Source organism: Podarcis raffonei, chromosome 17, assembly GCF_027172205.1.
Source record: "Podarcis raffonei isolate rPodRaf1 chromosome 17, rPodRaf1.pri, whole genome shotgun sequence".
Taxonomy (NCBI): Eukaryota; Metazoa; Chordata; class Lepidosauria; order Squamata; family Lacertidae; genus Podarcis; species Podarcis raffonei.
The window spans coordinates 39775392-39795535 of record NC_070618.1 but is presented as its reverse complement, the minus strand read 5'-3'; the positions used below and the strand labels follow the sequence as shown (position 1 = coordinate 39795535).

General features: G+C 46.7%; 1 protein-coding gene across 5 annotated transcripts in view; it reads right to left on the bottom strand.

The window, feature by feature from the left end:
• Positions 1 to 20144, bottom strand: part of IQSEC2 (IQ motif and Sec7 domain ArfGEF 2) — a 161654-nt gene that overhangs the window by 21256 nt on the left and 120254 nt on the right. For all 5 annotated transcript variants that reach the window (XM_053370969.1, XM_053370972.1, XM_053370971.1 and 2 more), the window contains 3 exons: positions 6677 to 6971; positions 5677 to 6075; positions 3100 to 3974 (listed from right to left, as the gene is read on the bottom strand). In XM_053370969.1, coding sequence (XP_053226944.1) covers positions 3100 to 3974; positions 5677 to 6075; positions 6677 to 6971 — 1569 coding nt within the window. The remainder of the gene's footprint in view (positions 1 to 3099; positions 3975 to 5676; positions 6076 to 6676; positions 6972 to 20144) is intronic.

Below are 20144 nucleotides of genomic sequence, written 5' to 3'. Positions count from 1 at the left end.
TCTCTTTAAGTAAACAAGAACCATTTTCAGGGAGTTTTAACAGAGAATTGGTTTTTAAAAACCAAAATTTCCTCTCCTGCAGTCTGAAATGGCATTGTCCATCATCTTTTTCTGTCACATGCTTATAGGTTCAAGTTTCAGTACTGAATTCTTCCAGTGGCCACAAGATGTAGGCAATACTGTTCCCCATCAACCATGTCTCCCCACACCCCAATAAATATGGAAAAGAGGCAAAAAGAGGTCATGGGGCCTGTTTGTGTTTGTGTGTTGGGATACAACTTAACATCTGGGTTCCAAAGAGAAAAGTTTTTCTCAGCCTCATTTTGGTTTACCAGTATTTCCCAAATAGCATAAGCAATGAGGGAAGTGTTAATTATGAGGTATTGATACGGCACAAAAGTTGCTCTAGATGTGCTGGAGAGCAGATGCCCCCACTGGATGATATTGGACCACGGTGAAGATCTCTCCAGAAATGAGCACCTGCAATGGCAAGTCCCATGAAGCAAGCTCTGGCACTCATGCCAACGCAGCAAATTCTGAGCCATGATTAAAAGCCGCCAAGTGGGAGGAGGCAACTGGATTTGACTTAACAGGGCAGTCACATGAGAAGTTCCTGCTCATTACAATGGGGCTCCCGGCAGAGAACGCCCTGATGGACAGCAATCTACCTCGACTAATGGGGGAGGGGGTGTTACCATTCTGGGTTTTCTGTTCCCAGTACCAAAGCATACTGAGTGGGCCTCATTCTAATCCCTCTTCTGCCAGGCAAACCATCTGCAAATGAACAGGGTTTGCCTCCCAGGGAGGGAGGGTACGCAGCTCCCTCAGCTTGGCACTTTGCCCCAAGGATTCAACGTGAGTCATGACTCCAGCTGGTTAATATGTTGTGATGGCTGCCTCCCAGCCCTCAAGAGCCTGCCTCCTGCCAGTGGAACAGATGCTGTCTTGCTCAGTAGCAATTAAATTACCAAGAGCAACAGGAAGCCAAGATCTGAGCCTTCCCCACCCCCTTCCTTGGCCCAGAAGACCAGTGTGCACTGCAGGGAGTTATCAACCAGTTGGGAGAGGTGGAAGGGAAGTGGGCTAGGGCCAAGGGGGGCACAGGCAGGCTATTAGGCTGCCCCCTTGCTACTGGCTGTGTTACAAGTGCCTTTAATAACAGCCTGACATGCAGAAATTTAAGCATGTGGAAGTTTCCCCCATCACTTAGTTCCATGACAAGAGGTGGGGAAAGTTTCACCTGCTCACATTTCTGCATGTCAGCCTGTTATTTGGTGGAGCACCTCTGCCCAGCACCGTGAGATCAACAGGAGGGGTCCTGCTTGCAGCTCCACCACGGAGTGCAGTTCAGTGTGGAGACCTGCAGCAAGGCCTTCTCTATGGTGGCACCTGTTATGGAACTCCCTCCCAACCTTAGAAGCAACAATGGCTCCAGCCTTTCTTGTGCCTTTGAAGGTTTACTTTGATTCTTTCTTCCACATTGATTGTCATCATTTAATTATTGGTGTTTAAATTGCATTATTATGATGGGACATTTTAAAAATATTGTTTTGTTAATAAATGGAAACCAATTTGTGAGGAAAACCAGTATATAAAAGCTTTAAGGTGAATAAATAAAGGCACAGAAACATGGCCAATAAAAAAGGAGGGTAATGCTAGGCAGAAATAGACAAAATGGAGCAAAAGCCTTCCTGGGGAATGAGGTGTCACAGGGAGGTGGCTCATTGTTACAACCTAGATTTTTGCAAAACAGGAATTTCAACCGGATTTCAGCACCTGAACTCCCCAGTCTCTAAACTGACCCCAAATTTTCTGCCTGGGCCTCTCTACCAATATTCAAGCACCTGGCCTGGCAGTCCAAAAGACAGCAGCAACTAATCAGTCTCTCTCCTCCTTCAACTGCCTGTTTCTGCCAAATAGTGTTTGGGTTCAGCCTGTTAGCTGAGCCTGGAAGGAGAGGAGACAACACACAAAGAGAAACCATCCTCAGTTAGAGGAACTGTGCCATCTTGATGCTTGTACATTGCGATTGCCCAGCAATTTCATCGAAGTTATTATTGTCAAGTCCATGCACACTGTTCTCCTCAAACATCCAAATTCTGCAAGCAGGAAACCCCAAACCACATGATCAATATGAGTTATTCAGTGTGAGCCTATCTGTTCACATGTGCATCTTAAGTTTCTTCCGATTATTATTTTGGCAAAACACAAAAAGGGGAAGCTAGAGGGGAAGGGGTGGAACAAAAACTAGGAAGTACTGAGAAATTGTTGATGCCCCACAGTAAATGATGTGCTTGAGCAACCCCACAACACCCCCCCCCAGGGTGAAACAGAATATCCAGCGATCTGGTCATTTCCCCTACTGCCTGGCTGTATGCCCTGCTTGCTCAGGGTGGGGGTCAGCTCATGAAGGAAAGGGCTATCAATGGCTACTAGTCATGGCTTTGTTCTACCTCAACTGTCAGAGGCAACAAGCCTCCGAATATTAGTTGCTGGGAATCACAAGTGGGAGAAAGCACTGTTGATGGCAGGTCCTGCTTGCAAGCTGCCCACAGGCCACTTTGGGTACAGGCACGTTCCTCCACTTGCACGCATTCTACTCCTGTTTGGCTGCATATACCTGCAGCACCGGGGCGGGGGGGGGGGAATAAATAGAAAAATACCAGGAATGGCGGGAAAGAGCTGGAGAGTCCTCGTGGCTCATGAGGAGACCCTCCCCGGAGCCTGAAGAGGATGTCTGTGAAGGCAGAGGAAGCCCCAGAGAGACCGGGGGCACAGGGTTTTGTTTAGGCTGCTCCGCCTGCCCGCCTAACAGCTGATGTGCGGGGTAGTACCACCGCTGCCGCCCCTTTCCCTCATGCTTTCTCTCATGTCCTCCAGCTGGCCTCAGACCTTCAACGCTAGTTGAAGAGAGAGTTGTGTGGAAAGAGTGCAGGAGACAGAGCTGTAGAGCAGGGGGAAATAGGCCCAACAGAGCCTTCTCCGTAATAAGCCCACTGCTTCCTTGTAAGGCCCAACGCTTCCCTCCAAAATGGCTATCCTTCTACTACGGAAACTTCCATGGGCACCTCCCCATGACTCCGCCCAAGCATCTCATACTTGTTGAAGAGATTGAGGCCGATGCGGTATTGGCGACGCTGCACAACATCGTTGTTGAAGGCAGGAGAGTCCCAGCTGTGCCGCGTCTCCCGCTGGTAGGTCTGTTTGCAGGGCCCCCCGGGAGCCGAGGAGGCAGCTGGGGCAGGCGGGGGAGGGTCGCGCAGGCTGTCGCGGGAGGAGGAGCCCGAGCTGCAGTTGATGGTCTCGTTGGAGTTGGTGGTGCTGTTGAGGCTGTCGTTGTCCCCATCAGAGTTGTCCGGCGGCGGAGGTGGGGGCAGGCGCCCAGGGACTTGAGGGGGAGGTATTGGCAGAGGTGGGGGTGGCTGGTTTTGTTCAGGGTGATAATGCCGGTGTGGGTGTGGGGAACGGGTGGGTCCGCCAGCGTGCTTGAGGGTGCCATGGGGACTGCAACCATCTTGCTCAAATATGAGACCCCTATTGAGAGAACCTCGATCGGAGCGGTCGCTTAGATCCACTGAGCTGTCGCTGGGAGGCTCGATGGTGAGCAACGGGAGATGGGCCCCGCGTAATCGATAGTCCCTGCATTCCATACAAGGTGTGCTGCGTCGGCTGCCACCGTTCTCGCGGCTGTCCTCTCGCTGTGGCCCACCCCAGTACTCTGGCCGTGGTGGTGGTGGGATTGGCACGGTGGTGGGCTCAGGTGGGTCAGTGCTGGGTGGGCGCTCCAGAGAGATGGGTGACGTGGGAGCTCCTTCATCCAGGTACAGCGTTACATCACTGAATGAGGTGGCAGCACTGTCCCCCTGCTGCTCCTTGGACTCACTCTTTTCCAAGGAAGGTCCGCCAGCCCCTCCCTCCTGTCCCAGTGGGTGGCAGTTCAACGCTTCGTCAATCGACTCTGCCAAACACTTCACCTGTTGGAAGGCACAGAAGGAAGTTAGCTAGGAGGGATTATACTCAGGCCTTTGTAAGAAGAAAATGGGGGAGGGGGAGAAATGGAACCAAAAATTGTTGCATCAAGGAAACCCACCTTCTGCACACTATACAAATTAAGCATCTATTGAATAATCTTTTACAAAGCATGCTACAATTGCAGGAGGCCAAATGCAGTATTCTATCATCGCACAGGACATGTAGTATTGTAGAAAAATAGAAGTTTATCCATTTATCAAAATCAGTTAAAGACAACAAAGGAAACACAATACACAATTTCATATGCAGGCTGCAGTTTGGGGCTCTACCACGCTAGAACCTTTGAGCACTGCTGAGGGACTGCTTTCTATGCCATGGGAGGGAAAAGGAATTAAAATGTGAGTTCTACAGAAGTGTTTAATACAGCATCATATTATCCAGCAATGCTGGATAATGGCTTTGGCCATGAACCTACTATAATGTATAAAAGAAAAACAATATGAAAAGAAACCAATAATTAAAGTCCCTTCCCTTTTTCAGGGAATAGAAGCTAACTAAGTAAGAGGAAATTCTTCACTAATTCCCCCAGCTGTAGTGAGATGCAAAAAGTGCAAGGACTCCTTTTAATCGAAGGTAAATAGACCTGAACATCCTTAATAGTGCTGTTCCATAGTGAACAGGCAAATGGTGCAATCATCTGCCAATGCCAACAGCACACTGCAAATCAGATCTATAAAAAAAAATGAAGGACATTGCAGAAAACATTGGGAAGCAACAGTATTACAGCAGAAAGAAAACACCAGCACAGAAAATGTAAGTGTTTAAATATTAGTTGCATTCTCTACCGATTTTGCATTGGGGTTTTTTCTTAGGATACCTTTTTGGAGTCAAAAGCATGATACAAGACTTCCTAATAAAATTAACCCAAACTAGCAAGCGACCAAAGCCTGCTTTCAGAGTTACAATCCAAGAGACCCCAAGAAGTTCAGAGCAGATTCACTCCTTACACACCCAGAATCCTCTTTTACCCCAAACATGCATTTGGGGACCCATTTCTTAATCTTTGCAGGGTGGTAGTTGTGAGCAACCTTAGATCAGGCCACGACACATTAGTGGGTCCCGACCCAAGAGTGGAAGACCAGTGGCTATACCACCTGCATGTCTTTCCTTCTATCTCTCTTTTTCCTTTCAATGAAATCTGAGAAGAGCTTTGGTTATGCCCTGATAAAAAACAGGTACCTCCAGTACTGGCACTCAGTGCATTTGGAATTGTAGAGTTGGAAGGGACCCCAAGGGCCATCTAGTCCAACCTCCTGCGATGCAGGAAACTGAACTAAAGCATCAGTGGCCACCTCTGCATAAAAACCTCCAGTGAAGGAGAACCTACCCCCTTCCAAGGGAGCCTGTCTCACTGTCAAACAGAAAGTTTTCCCTGATGTTTAGTTAGAATCACCTTTCACGTAAATGGAAGCCACCAGATTTGTTTAAAACTTATTACTGGATCCCGGGAAGCTGAATTCACAAGGGTGGCAGGGCAGCAGAGGGGATTTGTGAAGGGCTGAAGAAAGTCCATGGGGCGGGGGGGGGTGGAGCTTGAGGTCATGACTAAGCAAAGGAACCAAGAGAACAGCCAAAGGGGTTGCTGAAAGGTCTTCGCTGGGCAAAGGAAAAGGCAAGGGTGGCGTACAGTTTGGCGCAGCCTACCTGCTTGGAGAAGGAGTCCTCTAGCTCAGTGATGTCATTGCAAAAGCCTCCAGAAGAGGAATGCAGGGAGCTGCCATCCAAGCCAGCCCGACAGGAGCCACCGTAGGGTAGGCCACGGTCCAGCAGATGAGGTCGAACACCGGCCATGGTCCCCTCATCCAGTGAGGCTGGCTTGCCTTCAAAGTAAGGGGCATTCTGGGCCTTGTCGAACTCCTCAAAGGAGTACTGCATCCGCATGTTGGAGAGGATAATGCGCCGGGACATGCGGCTCTCAGAGGCTGAGCTTCGCAGACGCTCAAACTTCTTGTTCATGCGATACTGGCGAAAGGCTGTTTGGATGGTGCGAGCTGCTCGTCGGCTCAGGAAATAGCCCCCATACTTCCGCTCCAGCATCTCCACCTGCAGTAGGCAACAGAGGAAGAGTGGTGGTGGTTTAGGCAAGGGAGTGGGGGAAATATTTTGGATTAAACAATGAGTTCTATGGAAAAGAGAGATGGGCAGTTTGGGAGAGACCTTATCAGCAAAGGAGGGGGCAGGATTCTAGAGGACCATGGGCAAGATGCCACAGCAAAGGACAGCGCTTTCACTTTCATCCCCTAGAACATATGAATCAGCCTCCTGCTGAGTCAGACTACTGGGCCATCTCTTGTCTAGGGATGGGGAACCTGTGGCCCTCCAGATATTGTTGGACTCCAAATCCAGCTGGCTCCAGCCAGCATGCCAATGGGCAAGGATAATGGGTGATATATTCCAGCAACACCTGGAGCCTACGAGAAGAGCAAAGGCTTGCAATGGCCTCAACTTTCCTGACTGCACTGTGCCAAGTGAGAATGGCAGTAGAAGCTGGTCTAGTTGGCCTCAGTAGGCCTCTGGCTCTCATTTCTGAAATCATCTGGCCCTAATCATGGAGACAAGTGGCACACATTAGATTGCCTTGGGCTTCTTGCTATAGATGGGGTTTCTGGCCTTATAAAATGTGCACGCTGAAGACACCGCTTACCTTTTTGTCCTGGAGGTCTGTCGAGAGCTCATAGCTGTCTGACAGTGCCTTGGAACGCTTGCTCTCTTCCTCTTCCTGCTTTCTCAGCGCCACACTGGCTGGCTGCAGCCGAGCACGCTGAGCCCACGGAATGCCTGGTGATGGAGTGTGACAGACAGAGGAGGACGATGAAGAGGGTGCCAAATCGTAGTGCTCAATCTTGGTCACCTCAGGGGTACAACGATATGTAGGCTGACTGCCCAGGCTGTCCACTATAATAGTGCCTGCCTCACTTCCAGGCGGGTCTCCTTCCACGCTGAAGAAAAAAGGAAGAGAGAGTCAACAAATTCAAAAAGGAAGAGAGATTCACTGTGGAAGACTGGGAAAGAAGAGAAGCCATGCTAGGTTGAGAAGGGCCCAGGCAGGTTTCATCTGGGCCTCTGGGTGCCTTGCTTTCTTCCTATATCCAAGGCCAACCTTACCAGGAGGCAGAGTGAGGCATCTGCCTCAGACGGCAAATGCTGAGCCCCCTAAGCTAGCTTGCTGCCTCCAGGTGCAGGGGAGAGTGCTGCCCCATTGCCAGTATCAAAGTCAGATGCAATTGCTAGTCTGGTTGTTGGAGGGCAGGCAGGGCAGGGATGCCATCTTGTCTTTTGCCTCAGGCAGCCACATTTATCTGGCTGGCCTGACCCACCTCTGAAATGGCAACCTCTGTGGTGCCAGCCTGCAGCCCCAGCACAGTCAGAGAGAGAGAGAGAGACGGTGGCAGTAGTAGTCCTGGCTGGTAGCTAGCTGCCCATTTAAAAAGGGAGCAGAGGAAGCAGAAAGGGAACTATGCCATGGAATCGTGCAATATAGTTCCTTTCCTATTTTGCCTCAGATCCTTTTTTAAAATGGCATTATTTAAATGCTGTTGGCTGATCTGGTCTCTTATCAAAACCACCAAGTTGAATTTTAAAATGCATTTACTCCCCTCTGATTGCCCTTTAAAATCTGAACAGTAGCTCTGCACAGCAGTTTCGCTGAGAGAGAAAACCAGCAGCTCCAGGAGCCAACAGAGGCTCATCCCTGAGCTGCGGGGGGGGGGGGGGTGTCGGGGGTCGGCTTGACACACCAAGGTCAAGACTTGGCAGCTCCACTGACAAAGATTGGGGGGAAACACACCATAGTCACTGCACCCCATCTGTGGTTCTTTTGTCCCATTATCCTAAACTAGCCAATTCAATCAGCTGCCAATATTATCACCACTGTAGAAGTGCTGGTGGTGAAAGGGATGAACCTTTGCCTGCCAGCCACACAGTCATGTAATTTCCCTGATTGACAGAAAACATGCACCACGAAGCTGCTATTGTCTCTGCTGGGCCACCAGGCTTATTAATTATTTTCCTAGTGGGGCTAACAGCAGCTTCAGGGTGATTTAGATCCAGGAAGCAACATAAGGGGAAAGGGTTAAACACCCACAGCATCACAGATCCAATCAAAGCTAGAGCCCCTCTACTACCCCAGGCTGCTTCTGACCTAAAAGGGGGGGGGGGGGAGAATAGTCAGGTGATGCAATGTCTGATCTCCCATGCTGCGTCTGTTTTTGTTCTGAGAAGCAGAATAGAATAGAATCATAGAATCATAGAGTTGGAAGAGACCACAAGGGCCATCGAGTCCAACCCCCTGCCAAGCAGGAAACACCATCAGAGCACTCCTGACATATGGTTGTCAAGCCTCTGCTTAAAGACCTCCAAAGAAGGAGACTCCACCACACTCCTTGGCAGCAAATTCCACTGTCGAACAGCTCTTACTGTCAGGAAGTTGGCCATTTGGCTCCCAAGCAGTCTTCTTAAATGTTGGGAGTCTGATATATAAACTTTAATGGGATGGGTCAGTTCCCATTCTGAATTCTCCTGACACTGACCTTCTGCAGGAACTTAATCATAGGCACTACCCACTAGGTGCCCATAATGACATTTGTACAATCACATTCTAATAAATTTTTAAAATAGCATTGTTACCTGTGTTGCGTTGCAATAATCAAGATGGGTTGCTAACTCTAGTTCTGGGGAAGCTCATGGACCCCATCAGCTCACAATAGAATCTTAGCTATAGGCAAATGTTCCAATGTGCTGCACTGTGTGCTGCCTTGCCTGCTATTTGGATGAAGGAGCTGGAATTTCCATAGGCACCTGCATGTGTCTGTTCCATGCAGCACAGGCTGCCTTGAGTGTGCCATTTCTGGAGGCCACGAAGCAGATCCATGAGTGTGAAGCTCTGCATGGGAAGGGCCAGGTGCTAATGGTACCTCTAATACACAAATGGTAGGCAAGGCCAGGAAAGGGTGAGCACAGCAAGAGTGCCTAGCTCACTTCGGGTCTCCCACCAAATAGTGATTTTGATAAGGCCATCTGCAGTGTGTGTGTACACACACACATTCACACAGTATATCTATATAGCCACAATGAGAAAACAAGTACAAATGCTTTGAGTACTTTTTTAAAAAAATTAGTACTTTGAGTACTACTACTTTTTTTATCCTTCCATTCCTTTAAAAAGGACTTTAGTTGGGTTGCTTGTTTGTTTTACATTGCAGAGCTTACACACATATTCTGTTTTAGAAGCAGACATCCGTCTGGTGAAATTGCTCCTGTTCTAACATTGCATCTTCATTTTTAATTAACGGTGGGTGGCAAAGCACACACATATACATCCTGCTTAAGAAGCCATACCTGATCTAATAAAAAGCACACTTACTCAATTCTAAAACTCATGAGCCACCAAACTGAGCACAGCCCATCAGCCACAAACAGTGACTTGTGAGGTTTTTTGAGTCTCTGGTGCGCTGCCATATAAGGCAACGGGTCACAGGTTATGTAGACCTCTCCAACACAGAGAAGATGCAAGAAGCATACTTTGTTCTTAGAAGATGCAGGAACATGTTGCAGTATCTTAGATGTGGCATCCTCTTCTGTGTGTAAGAAAGAGGGCGGAATGCCTCTTAACTTCGGCAAATGCAGAACTCTGTCGTGCTCTGCGGCAATGATTTCAAACTTTTCACTGTTCAGGAACCCTGGAATCCTACTCCAGAATTCCAGCACACACCTAACACAAGTCACATGGCTATACCAATACCCACACAAAGAAAGATGATGAGCATATCTCAGAAATCAAGCAAGCAAGCAATCTTTATTACGGTCAAAAACAAGACAGCAAAGTTAACAACAACAACAACAACAACAACAACAACAGTATCATCATATACCACACTCACATGAAGAAGTGGATGTAATTAACTATTCCCTATAAGCTTATTTACACTAAAAATAACACTCCTTCAGCTAAAATCTGTATTCCATAGATTAAAATCAGTACTCACTCGCCAGTCATGACTGCCACCGCAGCCTGTCTTGTCCTTGTTGCCATAAAACAGAATTTCGCAACAGGCCTAATGATATCCAGATCTTTATCGACAAGAAGGTATTTAACTTAAGTTTCCTCTGCACAGCCAGGTAATTTCCTTAATAATGGTAAAATTAGCTCTCTTCAGGTATCACAGTACAATGGGCAGTATAGAAGAACATGCCCAATGGATTCAATCTCATTAGAGTTGCATGGGCATAGACTTTGTTCAATTGGGATGTCTTGATATCTGCCCTCAACCTAGTACTGAGGGCAGTACTTAGGGAAGCTTTCAATGTTTGATGTATTACTTTATTTTAATATCTTGTTGGAAGCTGCCCAGAGTGGCTGGGGAAGCCCAGCCAGATGGGCGGGGTACAAATAAATTATTATTATTATTATTATTATTATTATTATTATTATTATTATTATTATTATTATTACTGAAGGGAGAACATTAAAACGGGCTCTGGAAAAACCCCAGTGATGTTTAGGGTTATCCACTGCACTTAAATAATTTGTGGGATAAGGTTCATGCAGACATTTATAGATTTTAGAAGATCGGTTACAATCATTTTGGAATTCTATGTCCCAGATTAGTTCTGTAATTATATTTCTGGCCCTTCCCATTTCCAGACTTAAAAGATATTCAGGAGAAAGGCCGTAAAAGGAGAGTTTTCTTGTAATGCCCGTCCGCCATTTTGTTCGCTAGTCATCAAGCAGCATCCAAGGGAGCAGCCCCGCTGGGGTCCTTCTAAGTCCACAAAGGGTGGTCAGCCCTGGGACCTGAGGGGCCTCAAACTGACACACACTCACCAAGGGCCCCTTTTACCCACAGCTGCTTCTGCCACACACAGGCATGATTATATCTGCCAGGTCTCCAGCTCATATGAGAATAATGGGTTAGCTGATTCCACAGAGAGAGGGAGAGAGAAAATACATAAGAAGAGGCCAAATTGCTCCCTGAGGTCTTCTCAAGTCTTGAGAGGCTAGAGAGCATAAAGAATATACGTGCCAGATGGGGGGTGGAGAAAAGAAGAGACCGAGAGATTACCAGAGAATGAATTTAGTCCAGATTTTGCATTCACTAACTGAACCCTGGTGAATGAGGTGCAGATTGAGGAGAGAGAGAGAGAGAGAGAGAGATTCGTGGGAAATATGCACAACTGTCATTGTGAAAACCCTGTGAAGCATGCAGTATGCTATCAGAAAGCTCAGCAGCAAGCATCATATGCAATAAATAAATATAAGCATGATGTGCCAGCATTATCAAGAAAAGCTTTCCTGGACACACAACAGACTGCGGGGGGGGGGGTTAGAGAAAGTGTTGCACAAGATTCATTGACCATTGTGAGGAAAAAGGACAATGAACATGTAGCACACTGTAGAAAATCACAAGAGTGTGGGTTAACAGTCCAATGTTGCTCAAAAGAAAAAAAACGTGTTCCTGTGGTAGGTGTGCTACATACAGTGGTACCTTGGTTCTCAAACGGCTTAGTTGATGAACAAATCGGCTCCTGAACGCCAAAAACCCAGAAGGAACAGCAGCTTTCGCTTGACTGCAGGAAGCTTTTGCAGCCAATCAGAAGCTGTGCCTTGGTTTTCGAATGGTTTCAGGAGTCGAACGGACTTCCGGAATGGATTAAGTTAGAATCATACAATCATAGAATCATAGAGTTGGAAGAGACCACAAGGGCCATCGAGTCCAACCCCCTGCCAAGCAGGAAACACCATCAGAGCACTCCTGACATATGGTTGTCAAGCCTCTGCTTAAAGACCTCCAAAGAAGGAGACTCCACCACACTCCTTGGCAGCAAATTCCACTGTCGAACAGCTCTTACTGTCAGGAAGTTCTTCCTAATGTTTAGGTGGAATCTTCTTTCCTGCAGTTTGGATCCATTGTTCCGTGTCCGCTTCTCTGGAGCAGCAGAAAACAACCTTTCTCCCTCCTCTGTGTGACATCCTTTTATATATTTGAACATGGCTATCATATCACCCCTTAACCTCCTCTTCTCCAGGCTAAACATGCCCAGCTCCCTTAGCCGTTCCTCATAAGGCATCGTTTCCAGGCCTTTGACCATTTTGGTTGCCCTCCTCTGGACACGTTCCAGTTTGTTAGTGTCCTTCTTGAACTGTGGCACCCAGAACTGGACACAGTACTCCAGGTGAGGTCTGACCAGAGCAGAATACAGTGGCACTATTACTTCCCTTGATCTAGATGCTATACTCCTATTGATGCAGCCCAGAATTGCATTGGCTTTTTTAGCTGCCGCGTCACACTGTTGGCTCATGTCAAGTTTGTGGTCAACCAAGACTCCTAGATCCTTTTCACATGTAGTGCTCTCAAGCCAGGTGTCACCCATCTTGTATTTGTGCCTCTCATTTTTTTTGCCCAAGTGCAATACTTTACATTTCTCCCTGTTAAAATTCATCTTGTTTGTTTTGGCCCAGTTCTCTAATCTGTCAAGGTCGTTTTGAAGTGTGATCCTGTCCTCTGGGGTGTTAGCCACCCCTCCCAGTTTGGTGTCATCTGCAAATTTGATCAGGATGCCCTTGAGTCCATCATCCAAGTCGTTGATAAAGATGTTGAATAAGACCGGGCCCAAGACAGAACCCTGTGGCACCCCACTAGTCACTCTTCTCCAGGATGAAGAGGAACCATTGATGAGCACCCTTTGGGTTCGGTCAGTCAGCCAGTTACAAATCCACTGAGTGGTAGCATAGTCAAGACCGCATTTTACCAGCTTCTTTACAAGAATATCATGGGGCACCTTGTCAAATGCCTTGCTGAAATCAAGGTAGGCTACATCCACTGCGTCCCCTTCATCTACCAGGCTTGTAATTCTGTCAAAGAGATCAGGTTAGTCTGACATGACTTATTTTTCAGAAATCCATGCTGACTATTGGTGATCACAGCATTCCTTTCTAGGTGCTCACAGACTGTTTGCTTAATGATCTGCTCCAGAATCTTCCCTGGGATTGATGTCAGACTGACTGGGCGGTAATTATTTGGGTCCTCTCTTTTCCCCTTTTTGAAAATAGGGACAACATTTGCCCTCCTCCAGTCTGCCGGGACTTCGCCTGTTCTCCAGGAATTCTCAAAGATGACTGCCAGTGGTTCTGAGATCACATCTGCCAGTTCTTTTAATACTCTTGGATGCAGTTCATCTGGCCCTGGAGACTTAAATACATTTAACTAGCCAAGTATTCTTGTACTATCTCCTTAGTTATTCTGGGCTGTGTTTCCTCTGCTGAATCATTTGCTCCAAATTCTTCAGGTCGGGCATTATTTTCTTTATCAGAGAAGACTGAGGCAAAGAAGGCATTGAGGAGTTCAGCCCTTTCTGTGTCCCCTGTTTGCATTTCACCATCTTCTCCGCTGAGTGACCCCACTGTTTCTTTGTTCTTCCTTTTGCTACGAACATACCCATAAAAGCCTTTTTTGTTGCTTTTAACCTCTCTAGCAAGCCTGAGTTCATTCTGTGCTTTAGCTTTTCTGACTTTGTGTCTACACGTGCTGGCTATTTGTTTGAATTCCTCTTTGGTGGTTTCCCCCCTTTTCCATTTTTTGTACACATCCTTTTTTAATCTTAACTCAGTTAAAAGTTCTTTAGATAGCCACCCTGGCTTTTTTAGGCACCTTCCATGTTTCCGTCTCATTGGTATTGCCTGAAGTTGTGCTTTTACTATCTCCCTCTTAACAAACTCCCAGCCATCATTAACTCCCTTTCCTTTTAGTATTACTGTCCATGGGATCTCACCCAGCACTTCCCTAAGTTTTATGAAGTCGGCTTTCTTAAAGTCAAGAAATTGAGTCCTAGTATGCTTGGCTGCTCCTTTCCGCTGTATAGTAAACTTCAGAAGAGCATGATCACTCGCGCCTAATGATCCTTCCACTTCTACCCCACTAACCAGGTCATCAACATTGGTTAGGGCCAGATCTAAAATGGCTGTTCCTCTTGTTGCTTCTCCCACTTTCTGGACAATGAAGTTGTCTGCAAGGCCAGTGAGGAATCTGTTTGACCTTGTGCTCTTGGCTGAGTTTGACATCCAACAAATATCCGGGTAATTGAAGTCCCCCATTACTACTATCTCCCTTCCTTTTGCATGCTTGGCCATCTGTTCCAGGAAGGCATCATCTATGTCCTCCGTTTGGCTTGGGGATCTATAGTAAACTCCCACAATGAGGTCACTGTTATTCTTCTCTCCCTTAATTTTGACCCAAATGCTCTCACTTTGGCTTTGAGGTTCTAAATCTTGGATGTCTTCACAGGTATACACATCCCTGACATATAATGCCACTCCTCCTCCTTTCTTGTCTGGTCTGTTTCTCTGAAATAGATTGTATCCCTCCATTATTACATTCCATTCGTGGGACTTATCCCACCAGGTTTCAGTGATGCCTATTATGTCATATTTAGTTTGCTGTACCAAGAGCTCAAGCTCATCTTGTTTATTTCCCATGCTTTGTGCATTAGTGTACAGACACTGAAGTCCATTAATCATTCCCCCGTGTCTCTTATTTAAGGATTTTTTCCTCCCACCACTAGGTCTGCGTGCTGTTTGCTCCATTTGGTCTATGACATTTGGATGATCATCTTCATCAATTGATAGACTCCTACCTTCAGGAGCACTGTCTCCCTCCCCCACATTAGTCAGTTTAAAGCCCTCCTGATGAGGTTTCTGAGATTTTTGGCAAAAACATTCCTCCCAACCGTTGTGAGGTGCAGCCCATCGCTTGCCAGAAGTCCATCTTCAAGAAACTGCAGTCCGTGATCTAAGAATCCAAACCGTTCCTGTTTACACCATTTGCAAAGCCAGCTGTTCACTTCCACTATTTTTCCCTCTCTCCCTGGGCCATGTCGTTCAACTGGGAGGACAGATGAGATGACAATTTGTGCATTTAATTGCTTCAATTTCCTGCCCAGAGCCTCCTAGTCTCTTTTGATCTTCTGGAGGCTATTGCTTGCAGTGTCATTGGTTCCCACATGAACCAAGAGGAAGGGGTATTTGTCAGTGGGTTTTATGATTCCTTGCAGTCGTTCAGTTACATCTTGGATCTTAGCCCCGGGGAGACAGCACACTTCCCGAGACATCTTGTCAGGCCCACAGATCACTGCTTCTGTTCCCCTCAGTAGGGAATCCCCTATCACCACTACACGCCTCCTCTTAGGTTTGGTCGGGGTTCTTCCGTGAGCTGTCCGTTCCAAGGTCGCCTGCACATTCCCTGAGGACTGATTTTGCTGCTCGTCTTCATATACCTGATCGACTGTAATGAGGAAGAGATCCTCAAATGGAGTCTGCTCTTCGTCTTCCATGCTAGGGGAGAGGACCTCAAAGCGATTGTGTATTTCTAAACAATCAGAGCGAACCCTGGGCCTCCTACTTCTTTGAGTCACGTTTCTCCATATATCTGGCTCCTGTGTTGGTGAACTAGCCTCCTTCTCAGGGGAGTCCCCTGTCTCCTCCTTGGTGGAGACGGTGTGCTCTGTTGCTTCCAAGAAGAGCTCCAGCTCTCTAATTCTTTGGAGCGTAGCTACACATTCCTCCAGTTGCTGGACTTTGTCTTTTAAGAGGGCAATCAACATGCAATTGCTGCAGGTAAAGCTGCCTGCAACCTTTGGCAAGATGGCAAACATTGCGCAGGAACCACAGGCGACTGCAGCTGTTCCCTCACCCTCCATCTTGAGAACGTGTCGTTGGGGGTGGCTACAGCGGTCCATCATAAAAAGCGTGAAGACAGGACAAATAACTCCCCCCCTCAAAAAACTTAGGTCTCCCTCAACAAACATTTGAGACTAGCTCCCCTAAATCAAAAAGATGGATCAAACTGCACGTACCGCTAGGCGCGCGCCGCTGCCCTGCAAGCTCTGATAAGCTGCCCTGCAAGCTCTGATAAGTTCGAGAACTAAGGTTCCACTGTACATCATTTTGATAAACACGCACACACAGAGAATGCTTTTAAAAACAAAATGATTTAAGTTTTGCAATATGAACAATATTACTTTGTTTTGTAAAAATAACGCACACATACTAAAAAAAAAGCCCCACAAACTCCCAAGAAATCTAGAGGAATGATAGTGAGTGTCCAACAAAGAGAGTACAGAGCAAAATATACTACAGAGAAGGTAAAAAACACATACCATCGTGGAAACCAAAGAGAATGTACAAGGTGCCAGCAGGCAATGTAACATCCTGACCCTCAAACAATGGTGAGCTTGGACTGTGCCAGAGACCAAGGAACAGAACAGAAAGCGGTAGAGGCAAGGGCTCCTCTTTCCCTCCTTGTTAAGCCTTTGTCACCAGCTGAAACAGAAGCTTGGAACTCTGGTAGGCTGGGCAGCTGCAAGTTCAAATCTCAGCAGAGCCCTTTTCTGTCTTCTCCTGGTCAAAGCCGGAGAAAGAAAAGACACTTCCTGGTCATTAGCACCAGGGTCCAGCACATCCTGCCTCAATACACCTTCACATTTCAACATATTCAAGCCACACTCTTTTCTACCAGATTTCCGGGCTGCATCCCAGCTAAAGGCATTTCCATCCTCTGGTCCTTCCTTTTCTCCCCCCCCCCCGCAAAGGTTCCCAACCAGAAACGGAAGGTTCCTTTACTTCCTTGTCTTCAAATGTTATGGGGCTGAGAGACATCAGCTGCTGCGGCTGCCCACCCTGGAAGCGGCTGCATCTTGCTGAGAGTTGAAATTCCATATGGCTGGGCTCCAGGCATGACAATTCCCCTCGGAGATGAGATGGAATGCCATTTGTCAGGTCGACTTCCTTGTTCTATTGCTAAGGGATGCAGCGCAGGGGGGAGCAGCATCTTGGCTCCCCTTGCCGCCCCTCCTTGAGCTTCCAATCACACCTGCCAATAGGGTGCCATGCTGGAATTTATAAACTCTTGCCAGTGCTGCCCTTCCCAAATCACATGGTCTCTCTTAGAGCCTTTCCAGGCAGCAATAAAACCCCTATTTTATTTTGCCAGCCTAGATTCAGAACCAACTTTACCCCAAATATTGTATGGTTCGGGGGGGCATACTTTTGATCAGTGGGACAACTGAATGTTTGCTGCTATTTGAAAACATGATAATGAAGAAGTGTACCAAAATATGGGGCTCTCTGCTGCAGGGGCACAGCCAGAATTTCTATGGGGAGGGGGCAGGACTTTTGTTGGAGGAGGTGGGACTTTTGCTAGGGGGGTGGAACTGATGTGATTGGTCAGTTAGTTAAGTATTTCTATTGCTTTACTTGATCTAGGGGGGCAGCTGCCCCCTGCCCCCCCCTGGCTACACCCATGCTCTGCTACAAGGCAGCCTTGTGGGGGCAGCCATTTCGTTATATTGCATGAGATATCCATTATAAAACAGGAAACATTCAAACTTCTCAAGACTTTTAAAAATGATGTTGGGAAACAAAATGATGCAATAGGACATTGGGTCTTTAAGCAAAGTAATAAGAAATGCAAGGTGACATTTAAGCAATCAAATTCCACATTGAATTCTACACCCGCTACAGGTGCATTTGCTGGGGATAGATAAAATTGCATTTCCCCAGAATTGTGGCTTGCATGCTGGGAAAAGGAGATCTTCTTGCAACAGGTGTCTTGTCAGTGGATGCCTGGATTGCATTCTGTAACTGTGAAACAGCTGCCTCAGAGAAACAGAGTGAAAAACAAATGATCACAAAGACAACCTCCTCTCCTCTGAAGTCAGGCACAACTGCTGAAGAGGGGCAGAAGCAGAGCTAGGTTAAAACTGCTCAGAGGCTTTGCCAAAACAATTCCTCACTAGAGTTTTTATTTATTTTGCATATATAATCTCAATTTCCAATATTTTATTTGAATTTCTTGTAGAACACTAGGTTTATTTTTCATCTATTTAAAAATATAATTAAAAGAAACAAGCAAAGTTTGTTTTGTAGAAAGAAAGAAAGAAAGAAAGAAAGAAAGAAAGAGAGAGAGAAAAAAGTTTGCCTTCCATCAGCTTTGGCTGGTGGCCCAGCTGTGCCCCTATCTGGACAGGGATAGCCTAACTTTTGTTGTCTATGCTCTTGTAACCTCTAGGCTGAATTACTGCAATGAATTAGATGTAGGTCAGTACCCTGAAGATGATTTGGAAGCTTCAGCTGATGCAGAATTCGGCGGTTAGGTTGCTCCCTGGGGGCAAAATGGTTTGAACATATTACACCAATCCTGGCCCAACTGCACTGGATATCAATTAGCTTGTGGGCCCAATTCAAAGTTCTGGTTATGACCTATAAATCAGCTTGGGGCTGCTATACCTCAAAGACTGCCTCTCTCCATATGAACTGACCTGGACCTTGTGATCATTACCTGAGGCCCTTCTTCTTGTGCCTCCTCCGTGAGAAGTCCAGAGGGTGGCAAGATGAGAAGGGGCCTTTTCTGCAGTGGCTCCATTTGTGGGATGCTCTCCCCAGGGAGGTTCACCTGGTGTCATCATTATACATCTTTAGGCACCAGGCAAAAACGTTTCTCTATAACCAGGCCTTTAGCTGTGGTTAACATTCTATGGCTTTTAAAATGTGTTTCTAAGAGGGCAGTTATTTGGTTTGTTTTTGTCTGATTACATAGTATGTATTGTGTGTTCTCATTTTGTATGTTTATGTTGAGATCTTAGGATGAAGGACAGTATACAAATTTAATAAATAATAATAATACTTATGAGAAGGGCTACACATATTCTTTGCCAATATAACTCAAACTCTTGAACATCAAAAGCTGAATTCTGTAATTTTACTGCTGTGTCTAAATTTATACTGTTTTTGCTAGGGAAGGGGCAAAGGACTATATAGGAGCTGTAATGTCACTCCTGGGATTTATTTTCAACCACGCCTCTGGTTTCTGATTTCAGCAAGCACTCCCAACACACTTCAAGGATGCTGCTATTATTATTATTATTATTATTATTATTATTATTATTATTATTATACTGCCCTATACCCGCAGGTCTCAGGGTGGATCAAAAGATAAAATTACAATATAAAAACACAAAATACATAGTCAAAATATAAACAGAAACTGCCAAATCTTCACAAACATGAGGACTAGATTGTTTTCCCACCCCCTTATGAAGGTTAGGATTTTTAGGAAGCCACACCCAAACCCACATCCTGATTTTTTCCACTGTATTTCTGCTAAATTTTGGCATACTTGTACATGCACTCTTCTTACAAGTATGACCACCACATTTGTCACCAGATTAAGGGTGGGGGATTACACTGCAACCATGAGGAAAGTCTGTAGTGGGCAAAGTTCAGTCATGTGGACACTAAAATGTCCCCACTACTCAGTGCTTTTTTTCTACACAAAAAGGGTCTGGAACGCAACTCCCTCAGAAGACCCACTCCAGAGCCCCAAGAGGGAACCAGAGGCCGCCTCTGTCAGGGGGGCTGGTGGCACGCAGCTGCCCCCCACTTCAGCTGAGCAGTTTGCCCCTCTCAGGTGACCTGGAGCAACAAGGGGGCTTCCTCAGCTGAGGTGAGGCTCTCCTGCATGTCAGCTGTTAGCTGGGAGGCTGAAGAGCCTCAGCAAAGCCCTGCTGCGCCTCTCTGGAGCCCCAGGGGGGTCTCCTCACGTGCCGGAGGGGCAGCTGGGCTTTGCTCAGGCTGGTCAGGTCCGTCCCCCCAGTTCTGGGGCCCAGCAGAGAGATGCCAGATTGCAGTTCTGGCGAGTTCCACCTGAAATAAGCGCTGCCACTACTGGCTGCAAAATGTAAGGATTCACACCACCACATGGGCAGACGCCATGTTGAGTTTAGAAGCGGAAAGTTGTCTACAAGCAAAGACATGCCAAAATGTTATCCCTGTAAAGTAAGGGACCCAAATCCATGTTGGCGATTGTGCGTACAGAGGAAGGCACAGCTGTCATTCTAGATTAATTAATGCACAGTAAGAGGTTGTGATGGTAGGTGGTACCACGGCTGTGAAGGTGGGGTGGGGGGGGAACTCAATTGGGACAAAGATGAAACCTATTTCGTGACTGCTGTAGTGCCTTAGAATTTAACTTCTCCACCCAAATCTGTTTCTCCCGTCACGGTCCAAGTTGGGATCTCATCCAGGTGTGAGGTCTTCAAAAATTCTTCCTTATATCAGCGGG